Here is a 20,788-nt window from a genome sequence, read left to right as displayed (position 1 = left end):
CAAATTAAGTCTGATCGAACTAACTGGAAAAATATTAAATGCTCTTGGATTCGACGAACAAATATAATAAAGATGACAATATTACCTAAACTAATCTATTTATTTAGTGCTATACCAATCAGACTTATACCAATCAGACTCCCCAAAAATTATTTTAATGACCTAGAAAAAATAACGACAAAGTTCATATGGAAAAACAAAAGGTCAAGAATTTCAAGGGAATTAATGAAAAAAAAATCAAATAAAGGAGGCCTAGCTATACCAGATCTAAAATTATATTATAAAGCAGCAGTTATTAAAACCATCTGGTATTGGCTAAGAAATAGACTAGTTGATCAATGGAATAGGTTAGGTTCAAAGGACAAAACAGCCAATAACTTTAATAATCTAGGGTTTGACAAACTCAAAGACTCCAGTTTTTGGGATAAGAACACATTATTTGACAAAAATTGCTGGGAAAATTGGAAATTAGTATGGCAGAAACTAGGCATTGACCCACACTTAACACCATACACCAAGATAAGGTCAAAATGGGTTCATGACCTAGGCATAAAGAATGAGATTATAAATAAATTGGAAGAGCATAGGATAATTTACCTCTCAGCCCTGTGGAAGAGGGAAGAATTTATGACCAAAGAAGAACTAGAGATCACTATTGACTACAAAATAGAAAATTTCAGTTTTATCAAATTGAAAAGTTTATGTACAAGCAAAACTAATGCAGACCAGATTGAAGGGAAACAATAAACTGGGAAAACATTTTTATAGTTAAAGGTTCTGATAAAAGCCTCATTTCCAAAATATATAGCAAATTGACTCTAATTTATAGGAAATCAAGCCATTCTCCAATTGATAAATGGTCAAAGGATATGAACAGGTAATTCTCAGACGAAGAAACTGAAACTATTTCTAGTCATATGAAAAGATGCTCCAAGTCATTATTTATCAGAGAAATGCAAATTAAGACAACTCTCAGATACCACTACATACCTGTCAGATTGGCTAGAATGACAGGGAAAGATAATGCAGAATGTTGGAGGGGATGTGGGAAAACGGGGATACTGATACATTGTTGGTGGAATTGTGAATACATCCAACCATTCTGGAGAGCAATCTGGAATTATGCCCCAAAAGTTACCAAACTGTGCATACCCTTTGATCCAGCAGTGCTACCACTGGGCTTATATCCCAAAGAAATACTAAAGAAGGGAAAGGGACCTGTATGTGCCAAAATGTTTGTGGCAGCCCTGTTTGTAGTGGCTAGAAACTGGAAATTGAATGGATGCCCATCAATTGAAGAATGGTTGGGTAAATTGTGGTATATGAACGTTATGGAATATTATTGTTCTATAAGAAGTGACCAGCAGGATGAATACAGAGAGGATTGTCACGATTTATATGAACTGATGCTAAGTGAAATGACCAGAACCAGGAGATCATTATATACCTCAACAATGATACTATATGAGGATATATTCTGATGGAAGTGGATTTCTTCAACAAAGAAATCTAACTTAGTTTCAATTGATCAAGGATGGACATAAGCAGCTACACCCACAAAAAGTACATTGGGAAATGAATGTAAACTGCTTGCATTTTTGTTTTTCTTCCCAGGTTAGTTTTACCTTCTGAATCCAATTCTTCCTGTGCAACAAGAAAACTATTTGGTTCTTCACACATATATTGTATCGAGGATATACTGTGACATATTTAACTTGTATAGGACTGCTTGCCATCTAGGGGAGGGGGTGAAGGGAGGGAGGGGAAAAGTTGGAACACAAATGAATGCAAGGGATAATGTTGTAAAAAAAAATTACTCAGGCATGGACTCTGTCAATAAAAAGTTATAAAACAACAACAACAACAACAACAACAAAGGTTGGTCATTTGGTAACAAAAATGAAGGATGTGTTCAGAAATGGATATGATATAAAATCAAAAGAGATAAATAAATGAAATCTTATTTTTAAAAGAAAAAAAGAGAAAGGCTTGCTGGGTAAAAGGAAGGAATATATCTGGAAATGAATAATATTTAAAATGCATTAATTATTATGTTTTTAGTTCTAGAAATTTTCCAGGAATTGAACTCATGTTCATTGAGCCTATAATTTGCAAAGTCCATTATTTTATTTTGGGAATATCAGGACTTTTATCATTCTCTAGTTTTATAACATCTCTTCTATTTTTTCATGATCTTTCACAATTCAAGAATAGTGAATTAGTTTATTTAGTACTTGTCAGTTCATTTAGTTCCCTTGGATGTCTAACCTTAACATAATTTCAATTTATCAAGGGTAACTGCCTTTTCTTTTACTATCCCTTCTTAATTATAATGAGTACTCCCTAGTAGCCTTCCCCCCATTTCAAAGATCAAAAGAAGAGTTTGGAGTTGTCTTTTTTGTCTTCCCCCCTTAGGTTGGAACCTCCCTGAAGGCAGGAGTATCTTATTTTTCTTTTTATCTTCCACACTTTAGTCTTAGCTTTTAATAGGTCTTGAGAGATTGTCTTTTCACCTTCTAGATGCCAGCTCTGAAAATACAGCATTTTCTGTAATGGGCTGAAGCTGAGCAGATGCACTGAGGTCTGGTCCAAGCACTTATGGCTAATCACCAATTGGACAATACGCTATTAATATATGATTAGAGAAAGAAAGGCCCTGCCCACTTCTATGCAAGTTTGATGTGTTACATAGGAGATTGAGTGGAGGATTTGTTGGGTGGAGTGCCAGAGGCACTGCTGGCAGGATTTGTGTGGGGATTGCTCTCACTTCTTATCACCATTCCCCTTCACCTCCACCAAGAGTAAAGATTAAGACCTTTCTCTTATCCTAACTCTGGCTGATTTTAAAATACTCTGGGTGCTAAATGGTCATCACAACTTTCATTTATTATTAGGTACTTTCTCAATAGGAACTAGGAATAAAAGGAAGCTCTCTCTTCTAACCTTATTTCTTTATGGTAGATTTTTTCCCAGGCTGAACCATGTTCGGATTGCCTGTACCATGTTCCCAGAAATGTCTTAATTCTGGAAGTTTATTTCAGCCCTGGAATTCACACCTTCTACCTCTATAGCTTCTCCTGTTTGGGTTGTTCCTCTTAGAAACTCCACTTACGTGGGATGATAGGCCAGCCATATCTTTATTTCTTTGTAGGCTTTATTCAACTTTCTTTATTTTATCTCCCCATTCTTTTCAGTTTCTTTGTATGTGTTGTCTATCCCTATTAGAAACTCTTTGAGAGAAAGAACTGTATTTTGTTTTGCTTTTATTTGTTATTCCAGGGCTTAATATAGTGCCTGATACATGGTAAACATCTAGATGTTTGTTGACTGTTGGTTAAGGATCCCATTAACCTTTTAGTCTTCCAGGTTTCATAATCCTGCTGTTATTATTGGCTCTTTTAATGCTACTTATTCTATTTGTTGCCAGATCTTGCCATTTCTAATTCCTTAACATCTTCATATCTGTTTTCATCTCTTTACCTAAATGACCTCCAATCTAAATTCAGGCCATCATCCCCTTTCACTTATACTATTATAAATAGTCTTCCTAATTGGCCTTTTGTCTCAAGTTTTTCCCATTCTAGTCTATCTACTATACCATTACCCAAATGATTTTCCTCAAGTGCAGGAATGACTTGGTATACTTAAGTCATTCAATTCCAGGGGTTCCTTTTTATTGTCAGGATTAAATCTAAACTCTTCTATTTAGAATGTGAAATTCTTCTTAACCTGATTCAGCTTTCATGCTATTTCTTATAAATAACATTATTGCCTTCTGAATTTGTATTTTGGAGTAGCTTTTAAAGGTGAAGGGTTGTTTTGGTTTTTTCTCATTTTTTTCTAGTCTATTTTTTGACTTTGAATTTTATATGAAAATTGGACTGTGCTTCAGGTGCGAAGAGAAGTACTTTCCCAAGCTTCAAGCTTTTTAGGGGCTGCTATTTTCAGAGCTAGTTCTAGGGGTCTGCAAATTTTTGGTGCTTCTAAGGTGCTGTTATTTGGGGAAAGGTGTGGTTACTGTATTCCTGCTCTGCTCTCTGATCTTTACCTAGGAAGGGCCCCTGCTCCCTGTAGCCATAAGTGCTAAAGCCCCTCCTGACCCTGGATTTGTGATTAGGCCATCATTTTTCACCATTTCCAGATCAGTTATTTTTCTCATGAGATGTTTCACATTTTCTTGTACTTTTTCATTCTTTAATCTTTATTTTTTCTTGCTGTCTCATGTAGTCATTAGCTTCTACTTGTCCAATTCTAGTTATTAAGGAATTATTTTCTTAAGTGAGCTTTTGTACCTCCTTTACCATTTGCTTAATTTTGCTTCATTGTTTGGTTGTTTGAACTTAAGGTTTTGCCAGATATGTGTGTTGGGTGATTTATTTCCCATTTAGACAGCCAATGTTTCTTGTAATATTTTTGTTGGTTTTTCTGGAGGATTCTGGGGCAGCCTGTTTCAGTAGAATAATCACCACAAGAATAGCCAGGTGTTAAAGTCCAAATCTGTTATTATCTCCTTCACAATCTAGTTTCCTTGACTGGGGCCCAAGCTAGCTTTCTTAGATGCTTTCCGGAGTCTTGGTTTCAGTGGAGAAAGGAAGGAGGAGAGCCCTGCCACCAAGGTGGTGTGAGATGGGATCTGGCTCTCCTTGGCTCCTAGAGCTTGAGCTCCTGCCTCCAGTCCTCTTGTCTTCTCTGGCTCTGACTCTGGCTGAGTTTGTCCTGGCTTATATGCTTTCTTATGATTACATTATCATAGGTGTGACTCTTGTAGAACTATATTAAGCACTAAGTACATGTACTGAACTAGAAAACTATTAAGCACTATGCTAAACTAGATAACCGTTTGTATTTATCAATTCCACTGACTTAACACTTTGTAAGAATCCTTGTTTCAAGTTCAGAATTCTGGCTCATAATACTTCCTCTGCTTTGAAACTGAGTAGAGCCCCTGCTGTCTTATGACCAACTATAAGTGCTTCCCTCTGCCTTAGAATTGCAACTTGGTATTGTTTATGGGCTATTGTATGTGCTTCATTCTTTTTTATTTTAATTTTTAACAATAGCTTTTAATTTTCAGAATACATGCAAAGATGGTTTTCATCATTCATCCTTGTAAAACCTTGTATTCCAAATTTTTCTCCCTCTCTTCCTCCCCTTCCCCCTCCTCTAGATAGCAAGTAATCCAATATAAGCTAAACATATGCAGTTCTTTTAAACATATTTCCACGTCTGTCATGCTACACAAGAAAAATCAGATCTGAACTAAGGATGATGGTGGAGAGCAGATGGGCTTTATGTGACTTCCTCTGACCTTCTCTCAAATCAGCAGCAAATTAAGCCTCTAAACTGGTTTTGGAGTGACAGAACCCACAAATATTTAAAGTAAAATAAATTTCCAGAAGACAATATTGTGGAAAAACTTTAGGAAATGTCTGTTTTAATCAGGCAGGGAGAGAGACTGCCAAATCCAGACTGCAGCACAAGGAACTGGTGTGTGGAGCCAGAGTGTTGTGGCGTCTGTATACTGAGGAACCTATTGTGAAGCTCTAAGGCTCTCTGTCCTAGTTGCAAATTGATAGTTTAGCAGATTGGCTGTAAGATACCCAAAAGCAAATACAAAATACAAATTTTAATCCACTGAGCCCCAGAAGAACGCTGAATCTGGTTGTAATTACCCACCACCAGAAGTCAGTCAGAAACATTGGCTTCAGGGCAAACTCAAGTGGCTGTAACCCCTTTGCCTTAAGAGCAGACCTCAACCTTAAAAAAAAAAAAGAGCAAGAAAAGCAAAAAGAATTGTGACTAAAGACAGCTTGTATGGAGAGAGAGAACAACAGACTTCAAACTTTGAGATTCCTAAAGGCAAACCAAGTCCAGATGAAACCCCAAAGAGTGATTTGAGTTGGTCTCCATTTTACAAGGCTCTCTTGGAAGAATTCAAAAAGGATCTTTAAAAAGAGTTTTAAAAAATGGGGAAAGGAAATGAGATCTTTGCAAGAGGGTATGGAAAAGGAAAACCATATCTGAAGAAAACTTCTTACAAAATAGATTTGATGAAATGGAAAAAGCATATAACTCCTCACAAAATAGATATGAAAAACGGAATTTGTGAAATGGAAAAAAAATGCAGTATACAAAACAACTCACTTAAGAATTTAATTGGCCAAATACAAAAAGAACTAAAAAAAGATAACTGAAGAAAATAATTCACTAAAAATTAGAATCGAACAAATGGAAATGAATGATTCAATAAGACACCAAGAACCAGTCAAACAAAACCAAAAAAATGAGGGAAAAAAAAGAAAATATAAAATATCTCATTAGAAAAACAACTGACCTAAAAGTCGATAAAGGAGAGACAATCTAAGGATCATTGGACTTCCTAAAAACCATGATGAAAAAAATAGCCTAGACATCATCAAGGAAAACTGCCCTGTTGTCCTAGAACCAGAAAGTGAGGTAACCATTGAAAGACTTCACCAATCACCTCCTGGGACTCCAAAATGAAAACTCCAAGGAATATCATAGCTAAATTTCAGAATGATCAGATCAAGGAAAAAATATTGCAAGCATTCAGAAAGAAACAAATTCAATACCGAGGAGCCACAATCAGAATTATCCAGGAACTAGCAGTTTCCATCTTAAAGGATTGAAGAGCTTGGAATCTGATATTCTGAAAGGCAAAGGAACTTGGATTGCAGCCAAGAATCAACTATCCAGCTAAATTGAGCATTATCTTTCAGGGAAGAAGATGGACATTCAATGATACAGGTGAATTTCATTTATTTCTGATGAAAAGGCCAGAGCTGAACAAAAAAATTTGATCTCCAAATATAAAACTTAAGAGAAGCATAAAAAGGTAAAAAGGAAAGAACTCTTGAAAACGATATCTCTCTTATGGGTATGCTTAGAGAGTACAAATATAATTGTGATATTATAAAAAAACAACTAAAGGTAGAAAGGGGATTGTACTGGAAAAAAAGGAAAGTGGAGGTAAAATGAGGGAAATTACATCTCTTGAAGAGGCAAAGAAAACCTTTTGTAATTGAGGGAAATAAAGGAGAGGATGAACACTGTGTGAATCTTACTCTCATCAGATTTGGCTCAAAGAGAGAATATCAGACATATTTGGTTTCACAGAGAAACTTCTCTTACATTATAGGGAAGTGGGAGGGAAAGGAAAGGGGAAGGGGCTGTTAAGGGGAAGAGCTGTTTGAGGGAGATGATTGTTAGAAGCAAAATATTGGGGAGGTGGGAAAGGGAGAAAGGAAAGAGAAAAGCATAACTGGGTAAATAAGATGGCAGGAAATACAGAATTAGTCTTTTTAACTGTGAATGTGAATGGGATGAACTCTCCCATAAAATGGAAGCAGATAGCAGACTGGATTAAAAGCCAAAATCCTACAGTATGCTGTTTACAAGAAACACATTTAAAGCAAAGTGATACATACAGGGTAAAAGTAAAAGGCTGGAGCAGAATCTATAATGCTTCAGGTGAAGTAAGAAAAGCAGGGATAATGATCCTGATTTCAGATCAAACAAAAGCAAAAATAGGTCTAATTAAAAGAGATGAGGAAGGAAACTATATATTGTTAAAAAGTATCATAGATGATAGAGCAATATCAGTACTTTCCATAATATGTACCTAGTGGTGTAGCATCCAAGTTCCTAGAGGAGAAGTTTAAGAGATGTGCAAGAAAAAATAGATAGCAAAACTATACTAGCGGGGGATCTCAACCTTGATCTCTCAGAACTAGATAAATTGAACCACAGAATAAATAAAAAAGAAGTTAAGGAGGTAAGGAGAATTTTAGAAAATTAGGAAATTATAAGCCAATTCCCCTAATGAATGTTGATACAGAAATCTTAAATAAAATATTAGCAAAGAGATTCCAGAAAGTCATTCCCCCGAATACCACACCATGCCAAGTAGAATTTATACTAGGAATCTAGAGCTGGTTCAACATTAGGAAAACCACTAGCATAATTGACTATATCAGTAACCAAATAAAAAAATTCATATGATTATCTTAATAGATGCAGAAAAAAGCATTTGATAAAATCCAACATCTATTCCTATTAAAAAGACTAGAGAATATAGGAATAGATGCATTTTTTCTTAAAATGATTAGTAGCTTCTATTTAAAACCATCATATATAATGGGGACAAACTAGAACCATTCCTAATAAGATCAGGGATGAAACAAGGTTGCCCACTATTACCATTACTATTCAGTATTATATTAGAAATATTAGCTTTGGCAATAAGAGAAGAAAAAGAGATTAAAAGAATTAGAGTAGGTAATGAGGAAACCAAATTATCACTCTTTGGAGATGATATGATGGTATACTTAGAGAACCCCAGAGAATCAACTAAAAAAGTACTAGAAACAATTCACAACTTTAGCAGAGTTGGAGGATACAAAATAAATTCATATAAATCATCAGCATTTTTATATATTACCAACAGAGTCCAGCAGCAAGAGGTACAAAAACAGATTCCATTCACAATAACTGTAGATAGTATAAACTATTTGGGAATCTATCTGCCAAGGGAAAGTCAGGAACTATATGAACACAACTACAAAACACTTTAAACACAAATAAGGTCAAATCTAATCAGTTGGGAAAATATCAAGTGTTCATGGGTAGACCAAGTGAATATAATAAAAATGGCAATACCATTTAAATTAATCTACTTATTTAGTGCCATAACAATCAGACTCCCATGAAATTGTTTTACATATCTAGAAAAAATAATAACTTAAAAGTTCCTCTGGAAGAATAAAAGATCAAGATTTCCAAGGGAATTAATGAAAAAAAAAATGCAAGTGAAGTTGGCCTAGAGGTGCCAGATCTAAAATTATATTATGAAATAATGTTCATCAAAGCCATTTAGTACTGGCTAAGAAATAGAGAAGTAGATCAGTGGAATAGGTTAGGTTCACAGGACAAAATAGTCAATGATTGTGGTAATCTAGTGTTTGACAAACCCAAAGACCCCAACTTTTGGAATAAAAACTCAAAATTTAACAAAAATTGCTGAGAAAATTGGAAACTAGTGCAGAAACTAGGCAGTGACCCACATCTAACAACATGTACCAATATAAGGTCGAAATAGGTTCATGATTTAGATATAAAGAGTGATAATGTAAGCAAATTAGAAGAACATAGGATAGTTTACCTCTCAAATCTGTGGGGGGAAAAAAAAGAATTTTCAGATGAAAAAATTTTTTTTTTTTTTTTTTTTTTTTTTTTTTTTTTTTTTTTTTAATAAATTTTATTTTATTTAATAATAACTTCGCATTGACAGAATCCATGCCAGGATAATTTCTACACGACATTATCCCTTGCAATCACTTATGTTTCGTTTTTTCCCCTCCCTCCCTCCTCCCCCCCCCCAGGATGGCAAGCAGTCCTATATATGCTAAACATGTTGCAGTATATCCTAGATACAATACATATTTGCAGAACCAAACAGTTCTCTTGTTGCACAGGGAGAATTGGATTCAGAAGGTAAAAATAACTCGGGAAGAAAATCAAAATTGCAAATAGTTCACATTCATTTCCCAGTATTCCTTCTTTGGGTGTAGCTGTTTCTGTCCATCATTTCTCCAATGAAACTCAGTTAAGTCTCTTTGTCAGAGAAATCCACTTCCATCAGAATACATCCTCATACAATATCGTTGTCGAAGTGTATAATGATCTCCTGGTTCTGCTCATCTCACTTAGCATCAGTCCATGTAGGTCTCTCCAAGCCTCTCTGTAAGATGAAAAAATTGAAACCATTTCTAGTCATATGAAAAGATTCACTAAATCACTATTGATCAGAGAAATACAATTTAAGACAACTTTGAGATACTATTACACACCTCTCAGATTGGTAAGATGACAAGAAAATGTAATGATGATTGTTGGAGGGGATGTGGGAAAACTGGGACACTAATACATTGTTGAAGGGATTGTGAAGAGTTCCAACCATTCTGCAGAGCAATTTGGAATGCCCAAAGTATTATCAAACTGCATACTATTTGATCCAGCAGTGTGTCTACTGGGTCAATATCCCAAAAAGATCTTACAGGAGGGAAAGGGACCCATATGGGCAAAAATGTTGTGGCAGTCGTTTTTGTAGTGGCAAGAAACTGGAAACTTGAGTGGATGCCCATCATTTGGAGAATGACTAAATAAGTTGTGGTATATGAATATTATGGAATACTATTGTTCTATGAGAAATGATCAGCAGGATGGTTTCAGAGAGGCCTGAAGAGACTTGCATGAACTTTTACTAATTTTACTTGCATGAAATAATCAGAACCAGGATATCATTGTACACGGCAACAAGATTTGACGAGGATCAATTGATGGACATGGGTCTTTCCAACAATGAGATTCAGGCCTGTTCCAATGATCTTATGTTGATGAGAAAGAGCACTGTGGGAATTGAGGGTGGATTATAACATAGCACTTTTACTCTTTTTGTTGTAGTTTGCTTGAATTTTATTTTCTTTATCATTTTGTTTTTTACTTTTTAATCTGATTTTTCTTGTGCAACAAGATAATTGTGTAAATGTATATGCCTATTTAAAAAGAAAAAAGATCAGAAAGGGGAAAAAATACAAAAGATAAAAATAAGCAAGCAAAGAACCAAAGATGAAAATACTATGTCATACTCTGAGATACCACTACACACCTGTTAGATTGGCTAGAATGACAGGGAAAGATAATGCGGAATGTTGGAGGGGATGTGGGAAAACTGGGACACTAATACATTGTTGGTGGAATTGTGAATACATCCAACTATTCTGGAGAGCAATTTGGGACTATGCTCAAAAAGTTATCAAACTGTGCATACCCTTTGACTCAGCAGTGTTTCTATTGGGTTTATATCCCAAAGAACTCTTAAAGAAGGGAAAGGGACCTGCAAGAATGTTCATGGCAGATCTCTTTGTAGTGGCCAGAAACTGGAAACTGAGTGGATGGCCATCAATTGGAGAATGGCTGAATAAACTGTGGTATATGAATATTATGGAATATTATTGTTCAATCAGAAATGACCAGCAGGATGATTTCAGAAAGGCCTGGAGAGACTTATATGAACTGATGCTGAGTGAAATGAACAGGACCAGGAGATCATTATATACTTCAACAATAATACTATATGATGATCAATTCTGATGGAAGTGGCCATCTCTAGCAATGAGATGAACCAAATCAGCTCTAATAGAGCAGTAATTAATTGAACCAGCTACACCTAGCAAAAGAACTCTGGGAGATGACTATGAACCATTACATAGAATTCCCAATCCCTGTATTTTTGTCCACCTGCATTTTTGATTTCCTTCTTTTTGTACAGCAATATAACTGTTTGGACATGTATACTTATATTGTATTTAATTTATACTTTAACATATTTAACATGTATTGGTCAATCTGCCATCTGGGGGAGGGAATGGGGGGAAGGAAGGGAAAAATTGGAACAAAAGGTTTGGCAATTGTCAATGTTGTAAAATTACCCATGCATGTAACTTGTAAATAAAAAGCTATAATTAAAAAAAAAAGAAAGAAAGAAAATACTATGTCATGTTCCACATTCAGTCTCCATAGTCCTCTTGTTGGATGCAAATGACTCTCTCCATCTCACATCTATTGGAATTAGCCTGATTCACCTTATTGTTGAAAAGAGCCAAATCCAACACAGTTGATCATCACATAGTCTTGTTGTTGCTGTGCATAATATTCTCTTTTTGCTGAGCATCAGTTTGTCTAAGTCTCTCCAGGCCTTTCTGAAATCATTCTTCTGGTCATTTCTTATATACCGGTAATATAGATACATTAATATTTTAATAATTATATCAGTAATACACACAAACACACACACATACACCATAATTTGTATTCAGCCATTTCCCAAGCAATGGACATCCTTTGTGTTTCATTCTTGAAAATCATAACATCAGGGAGGTGATTCCATGATGTGCAAGTGAACTGGATTTAAGTGAGGGAGGGCTGTGCAAAGACATCTGCCTCAACTTTCTCCTCTATAGCCATCTGGGCCCAGTGGCCAGATATAAATCAGGATGACTGGAGATGGCCTTGAATGCAGTGCGAGGTGTTGACCTTTTAAGCCAAGCCAGGTTTCAGTGATTTAAGACTAGGCAAGAAATGTAAAGAAAATGGCCTCTTTTACTACTTAGTTAAAAAAAAAAATGTGGGAGAAGATCCTCGGGTTTTCTGAGAATCACTCTACCTTTATTGTCTCTGGACAGAGATCCTTGCAGTCTACACATGCTTCTTCCATGTTTTGATTTAGTTGTGAGTGGGTTTGGTGGATTTGGTTTTGTGAATGCTGAGTGGTTTATCTTCCATTCAAAAGCTATCTTAGCTTGAAAGACTGAATAACTCCAGTCTTTCCCTCCTTACCCCCATTTTCTGGGCTATCACTAAGTCCCTGAGAAGAAATAGTAACCAGGTTCTGGAGAATCTACTTGTCAGTGGATGTGAATAGTCATCTCAGAGCATGTGTATTTAAGAAAATTTCTTTTAACAATTAGGTTCCCTCAAAGTGGAATTAGCAACCTTGGGAGGGTACTGGGTACTCTCTTAGTGGAACTGGAAAAACAACTTATCAGATATTATGCAGTAAATTTTTGCTCATGTTGAACAAGATAACCAAATCTAAGATTTTGTATTAATTTTTATGTGAAGTATGAATATTTCATAGTCATGACTCAAATAATTTGTCGTGTATTATTATTTAGGGACATTTTTGACTGGGAAGGTACCTCTAGAGAATATCTTTATATCTTCTATATTCTTAATTTTCAAATGAGTAAACTTCCCCTCCCCCAAACATCAGTTTGATTACTTAGAATGCCCATATATAGAAGCATTTTTATGTATTTGACATAATAGAATTTGAAGGCTAATTTGTATTAATAAAATAATAATACTATTGTACATAAAACATATAATGATATAAAGCTTTTTTTTTTTCTAAAACAGATATTTATTGATAGAGATCCAGCAGCATTTGCACCTATTTTAAACTTTCTTCGAACTAAAGAGCTTGATTTACGGTAAGAAGCACATCTGTTTTTCATTAAATTTCATTATTGTTTATATCTAAAATTTTTTGGATGTATTTGGAAAAAAAAAATGTGAGAGGCCTTTCTGAGTTACCCAATTTTTTGTTTTATCCATGGATTCCTACTGGATGTTATTACTTTGGCATGTCTAATTTTTTTTTCCTCTTCTACTTAAATAGTTATTTCATAGGAATTATTTGACTACTTCTACTACTTTTGTTATCTATTTTATTCCTCAAGATTAATGTTCACTAAGGAATCTTTTAATCCTTTTTGATAAGTAATTTTATACTTTAAAACTAAAATGTATATAATGTATTTTGTTCCAAAATAATTTAGAATGTTTAGTAACTGCCTTGGTCTTTCATTTGCATTTGGACTACTTGATGAACTCTGACTTTTGTTTGTATGTTTTCTATATTATTAGGATAAAATGACACTATTTATTTTAAATCCACTACAGTTTGTATTACCCTGCAATTTACTTGTGAAAGACAGAGTTAATCAATTTGTTTGTGCCTGCTTTCTGATTTCCTGAGACTTGCTATCCTGTTTCATTCAACCCTCTTCATGGACTCGTGTAAATTTTCAAAATTGTTCATATTGAGCGAAGTTACAGTGCATTGAACATTGTAAACACTTAACAAAAATTTGCTAAATTACATAATGTTGTAGATTTGGAAATACAGTTATTACTCCATAATTCATCTTTTACTTCATAGTTGGCAGTGTCTTTCCTTATTTAGACATCTTATATCCAAAGATCTTGGTCTCTGTTCTCAAATACTTATATATCTTTTATTCTGAGACTTAGTTCTAGGTCTGTTAGGAAAGACTGACTACTGCCCTGCTGCTACTAGATACGTTCAAACTCGTATAGGTCGGTAATTATTCACTTTGGTCCCATGGAAGTCCTTGCACTTTGATTTAATTATTCAATTCATCTACATATGTGAGACTTTTAAAATGGTTCTTTTAAGAATAGGTCTTTTACATATAGTTTGAGAAATGATAGCTTCCTGATATCTTTTGGATCAGGAACCCTTATAAAAATCATTTTCCTTGAGCAGGACCAGGAAATCATTATATATTTCAACAACAATACTATATGATGATTAATGCTCATGGACGTGGCTCTCTTCAACAATGAGATGAACCAAATCAATTCCATTTGTTCAATAATGAATAGAACCAGCTACACCCGACGAAAGAACTCTGGGAAATGAGTGTGAACCACTACATAGCATTTCCAATCCCTCTGTTTTTGTCTGCTTGCATTTTTTATTTCCTTCACAGGTTAATTGTACATTATTTCAAAGTGCAGCAAAATAACTGTATGGATATGTATACATAAAAAAAGTCATTTTTTTTTCCCTCTAAAGTGGAAAGCCAACTATTGATAGTAAAGTTCTTTTATTTTTATTATTTCTTTGTAGGGGAGTGAGTATTAATGTTCTCAGACATGAAGCTGAATTTTATGGAATTACTCCATTAGGTATGTTCTCCCATTAAATAAACTATGTGGTTGTAATTTGATCCATAATTTTGTTCTTTGTATTTCATGTTGTTTAAACCTTAACTTTCATTGCAAAAATTAATGTTTTTTTTTAATTTTTTTTCAAAGTAGTAAGAAAATTTTGGTGCAGCTATATTCACTATACCCAGTTATCCTCTCTTTTTCCTTACCCTTTTGCTGACTACAAAATAAAAATGAAGTACTGTTTTTCTTTTTCTTTTTCTTTTTTTTTTTTTTTTTTGCTTTTACTTATTCTTGACAGTTTGCTTATAATACTTCTAGTAAGAAGACTTCTCTTATGTGAAGAACTGGAGCGTTCATCATGTGGTAGTGTCCTTTTTCATGGCTACTTGCCTCCACCAGGTATTGTTCCTTAAACTTTGACTTTTATTTGTCTATACTTTTGCCAGTAAAGATATATAAACATAAAATAATTCTTAAGATTCTCTTTTTACAAAGAAAATGGGTTCAAAAAAGTTAAGTAGCTAGTTTAAGATTACTCACATAATGGCAGAGCCAGAATTAGAATCCAAATCTGAGATTCCAAGGCCTCTTAGGAATTATATACAGTTCTTAGAATAATAATGTGAAGAATGATTAATTTTACAATAGAGCTAGCTTTGAACTGGTCTTGACTTTCTTTGAGTTGTTCATTTGAGCTAACAGCATTTGTAACAATTTGAACAATGTTCCTTGGGATTTTTATTAATTTTTTAACAAAATCTATTTCCATTTACTGTATTTTGATTACTAGCTGCTTTAGTCATTTTCCTATATTTTCCTGTCCTTTAAGTTTGATAGTATTTTATCTTTAATTACTTTGGATAGTAATGAAATTATTTGTGACTAACAAAGTAGATATTAAGATTTATGTTTCCTAAAGTAAAATTCATATTTTATTAAATTGAAGATATTTTTCTTAGTGTAAGAAATCTTTTACTCTGAGTAACTTTATTCACTGAATAATATTCACACTTACATGTTTTCTTTTCCTTTTTTTTTTTTCAAATAGGTATTCCTAGTAGAAAAATAAATAATACTCCTGGATCTTCTGCTGATTCTAGAATAGGACAAAATTCTTCAGAAGTTCAATCATCCCGGGTAAATGGGACTCAGCCCATTCTCTCTAGAACTGGAGAAGAGGCAGTTAGATTGGGTGAGCAATAATTTCCAATGGTGGGGAAGGAGGTTGGGGATGCTTATCTTGACCACAGCTACTGTTGCAGATAGACAAAATGCCTTTTCTTATTTATGATTGACAAAGTACTTTATTCTTGTGTCTTCTTTTGGCCTGTGTTTTTTTTTTTTTTTAAATACCTTAAACACTTTATCTTTTTATCCTCTATAATACTTGACAGTATAAAATGGATAGAGCATTCCATTTATCTTGGAATCCCTTCTCTTTTCTTTCAGAATGGTATTTGTGATATTTTTATTTCTCTGGAATATTTAGAATATAAAATACATTTTGAAATGTTCATCAAGAGAAATGACTACTATTTGAATTTTTAAAGCAGTTTTGTTTCAGAAATTATTGTCATCTTGAAGGGCAATGTATGATTTTCTTAAGCTTTTCCTTTTTTGTCTCTATCAAATATGTCTCTCTGAACTAAATTCTGTTTGTCTTTTTCTGTCCCCCCCCCCTTTTCACTTACAATTTTTCCCTAGTCTTTCTCTCTCCCCTTTTCTTCTTGTAATAAAATGAATATTATTATTATTTTTTTTACTTTCTCCTCTCTCTTTTTCTTCTTATAAAGGAATGCATATTAATTTTCTTTTATTATGGTTAACAGGATTTCCTGTGGATCCACGAAAAGTGTTGATAGTAGCTGGCCATCACAACTGGATTGTAGCTGCATATGCCCATTTTGCTGTTTGTTACAGGTATGATATGAATACAATGATGTGTTTTTTTCTTCAATAAATGTGGTTGTTTACATTTTCATGTGGAGGAATAAATTCTCTTAGCCTGTTTGTCTTTGTGTTTTCTGAGAGTTGGAGCATAAATTTTCTTTCTGTTTGCTGATATTATTTAACTTATTTGTAATCCTTCAGTTTTACAATAGATATAGATGATGACCCATTTATGCCTTTCCATCTTAAATGTGATTATTATACATTCCCTCTAATCTCCCACCCCATAATTCACAACCTTAGTTCCTCCTTCCAGTCTTACCCCCTCCCCACAATTAATCATAAAGTCCACCAAACATGCTGATAGCTGTCCATGAATTCTTTTGACATGAAGATATGAATGGGAAATCAGTCTGTGTTCCTCCTCATTCTAGTTATGTATCCAATCCACTTTATTTTTTAGTCACATATTTCTTTATTAATATCCTTCACACAACTTCTATGGAAATCTTTGTAATGTATTACATTTTGCTTGCTCTCTTATACCATTCTCATTTGGGTGATCCTCAGCTTTAGTATATCAGAGTTTGTAATGTTCTATTCTTTCATTTAACTTTACCAGAAGAATAGTGATGTTAAAAATGACTTTCATTTTAGGGAAAAGATTGGAATTATGGAAAGAAATTTGCAGTTTTCCATAGATATATCTTTTTATTAGTCAGTTCCAAAGCCTAATTGATATTATATCATAGTCCTTTATTCTTCATCTACTTAGATTTTTCTTTGAAAATGATGAAACCAGGCTCTTTTGAGTGATTATAATAATTGTTTAGGAGACTATATAGACAATTGACACATTTTTTGAGCACCTATTATGTATCAGACATTGTTCTAGGTGTTGGGGATGCAGACTTACTCTAAAACTGCACTTACTCTCAAGGAGTTCATTTTCTATATGTGGAAACAATAGGGAATAAATATCAGTATATTAAAATAGTTATAAGGTGATTGTGGAGGGTTAAGCACCAGCAGTTTAAAGTGTTCTGGAAAAGTCTTATTCAGGAAGATTTCGAACTGACTTTTGAAGGAGACTAGGTATTCCAAGAGGCAGATATGAGAAAGGAATTCATTTAAGCATAGGAGATGACAACTTATGCAAAGGCTTAGAAACTATAGATAGAATGTTTTTCTGGGAAAAACAGAAAAGTTTATTTAGATTGAAAGGTATGAGAAGGGTAGAAATATACAATAATGCTTTGAAATGTTGGGGGAGCCAGGTAGTGAACAGTTTTGGATGCTATTCATTCTTTTGATAAAGTTATGTGACAGAATCAAGGAGTACTACAAACTCTAAAATACTAAACAATAGGAAATCATTGGAGTTTTTTGAGCAGGAGAGTGAATGATAATGTACTTTAGTAAAATAACTTTGGAAGTTCATAAGATCATAGATTTAAAGCAGGAAGTGATTTTCCTAAATCACAATTCTGAGTATATAATTAACTTGTTAAAACTCCATGAGGTGAAGAGGGACTGAGCAGGCATGCTGCTTACATGAATACAGAGAAGAGGATGACTGTTAAAGAGATCTTTTGATCTCTTTTGAGATCTTTTGGTAACCACAACTTATATTTACATCACACTTATGGCCAAATATTATGCTAAGTGATTTACAATTGTTATCTCATTTGATCCTCCTAACAACCCTGGGAAATAGATGCTATTATTATCATCATTTTTTTCATATGAGAAAACTGAGATGCAAACAGGTTAAGTGACTTGCCCAGGATCACACAGTCTAGAGTTGAATTTAAACGTAATTCTTTCTGATTCTAAGTTCAGGGATCTATCCAGTATACTACTTAGTTGCCTTCTGTACCACTTGCCTTGTTTTAAACACAGAATTGACAAAACTTAACAATTCATTTCATTTGTTGACTTAGGGAAGGAAATTAAGGATGACTTAGAGTCCAGATGGAGGACAGTACCCTTAATGGAAGGAGGAAAATAAAGAAGAACAGAGTTCTCTGAATATATTGAGTCTGAGATACCTAAATAGGACATTTTAGATATTCCACAAGTAGTTGGTGATTTGGTACTAAAACTTGAGAGTAAGACAAAGACTAAAAGATTTATAGATCTAGAAGACTTCTGCATTGAAATAATATTGAACTTGTGAAAACCAATGAGAACACAGAAGGATAGTATACAAAGAACATACTTTGGATCACTAGGGCAATCTTATGGCACAATCAACACAATGTCATTTGCAAATCATAGGAATTTGGCATGGAGAATAAGTCCCGTTTTAAGAAAACTTAGCCTCTTAGATGGATATCTTCACCATGAAAGTGATGAACATCTTTGGCAAGCATGTCTCCCAGTTTATTGTACAGAGAATTCTTTAAAACAATCATATCTACTGTTTTGTCTTTCAAGAAATCTGGTATAATTTTGACATTTGCATGGGAAATATGTGGGAGAGGAGCCTTTAAGAGAATACTTTGTCCTGCTTGGTAAAATACATTTTTTATAGTAAGAAAAATACAAGCTCAGTAGAATCGTGTGTGTGTGTGTGTGTGTGTGTGTGTGTGTGTGTGTGTGTGTATGTATGTATATTTTAATTCAGTCAGTTGTGGCAAAGACACAAAATTGTGGCTTAAGAGTTCATTATCACTTACTTTCTTATTCTTTTCTGATGGCCTAATGAATGTAGATTATTCTCATAAATTTTTTTTTTTTTTGTGGATGGGAAAGTAGGTATATAGAGTAGGAGTTTTTGATGTCTGATGTCCCCTTTTATGGAAGGAGCTAATAATAAAGTTAGAGGTTTTTTTCATATGCTTGATACTATTTGCTTCTTTAGATACAATAAAAATTGATCCCTCAAATTTCTCGTAATTGTTCTGCCTCCAGCATAAACTTATTTTGTATATGTCTGGCCCAGTCCAGGTTTTTTTCCTATTTTTGTTTTGTTTTTGAGTTTGTTTTTAAAAACATGCAACTCTTTTCAATGATTTATAGTCTTCCATATTTCATCCTTAAATGCCCTTGGAATTACTTTATATAGTTGATATATCACAAGTTTTCTTGAAACTTTTTTTTTGTTCTTTGCTAATTTTTGAAATGATCTCCATATTTTTCCACTATCCTTTTTTTTCCATAAGGTTTATATAAATGAATTTATAGTATCTACTGGAATTACCCTAGGCTGCCATCTTTCTATGTTTCGACAAAAACATTCAGATATTTTCTGATAGAGGTAGTATTTAATTTTTCTTTGTGTTAATTATGATCATTTATTTAAGCTTCAGTGTTAAATTTTTAAACATGTCAAACTAATGTTACTTTATTTTGTACACTGCATCTTTTTCTCATTTTGATTCTAGTTTTCTACTAATTTTAATGTTTATTCTGACAAGGTGGATGATGATGACCTCTGTATAAGTAATGAGTAATTCCTTGTTTATTAAAATTACATTGATTTCATCTTTAGCACTTTTCTTATTCTTTTCTAAAAGGAAATGGACATGTTATTTATAATACAGTTGATTCATCAGTAACAAGTTGCTTCTTTTCAGTCTAGAATAATTTTCATTTTTATGGTGCTTTTTGGTGTTCATAATATTCAGTTTCTCCTTTTTCATTTCTTGAAAAAAGTATTGAAATGAGGTTTCTGGTTAATGTACAAGTCGGCCTTTCTGATTCCTTGTGGACCATATTTTCTAATACATTTTTCTCTGTCCTGCTCATGCCCATCTTTGCATTGAAATCACCAATTATCAACATGTATTGATTTAATTAGAAGTATGCTATTTTTAAGTTCTTATAGCATGATTCTGCTCCTTAACTTCTCTTGCTATTACTTAACCTCCCCCCACTCATGGATCGATCCCTCCATTATTTTCTTCCCTTACCCTTTGCTTCCCCATCTGCCTATTTCTCCCTTATTTCTTTATAGATTTTGGAGGTGCTGTACCCTTCATGGTATATATGTATGTAGTGTTGCCTACTTAACCTATTGCTATCATGAGTAGGTTTTCAGAACTATTGCCAAATTTCAAACTCCCAGATCAAAGAGAAAATTTTGCAAGAAACAAGAAAAGAACAATTCAAATATGTTGAAGCTACAACTAGAATTGGGAAGGACTTATCAGCAACAATAAAAGAATGCAGTTCCTAGAATCATATTTACTGATATGATTCTAGGAACTGCATTCTTTTATTGTTGCTGATAAGTCTATTTGATCTGGGGATTTTGAAATTTGGTAATAATATTCCTTTGTGTTTTCCAGAAAGGATCTCATTGAAGTGGTGATCAGTGGATTTTTTTTCT

At 33.8% G+C, this 20,788-nt stretch overlaps 1 protein-coding gene across 1 annotated transcript in view; it reads left to right on the top strand.

Annotated features, from left to right (window-relative positions):
• Positions 1-20,788, top strand: part of KCTD3 (potassium channel tetramerization domain containing 3) — a 71,032-nt gene that overhangs the window by 14,717 nt on the left and 35,527 nt on the right. Inside the window, exons 4-8 of the mRNA XM_051998301.1 lie at positions 13,000-13,073; positions 14,519-14,577; positions 14,881-14,961; positions 15,611-15,754; positions 16,392-16,482. Of these exons, the coding sequence (XP_051854261.1) occupies positions 13,000-13,073; positions 14,519-14,577; positions 14,881-14,961; positions 15,611-15,754; positions 16,392-16,482 (449 nt within the window). The remainder of the gene's footprint in view (positions 1-12,999; positions 13,074-14,518; positions 14,578-14,880; positions 14,962-15,610; positions 15,755-16,391; positions 16,483-20,788) is intronic.

Source organism: Antechinus flavipes, chromosome 4, assembly GCF_016432865.1.
Source record: "Antechinus flavipes isolate AdamAnt ecotype Samford, QLD, Australia chromosome 4, AdamAnt_v2, whole genome shotgun sequence".
Classification (NCBI taxonomy): Eukaryota; Metazoa; Chordata; class Mammalia; order Dasyuromorphia; family Dasyuridae; genus Antechinus; species Antechinus flavipes.
This window is presented reverse-complemented; position numbering and strand designations above follow the sequence as displayed.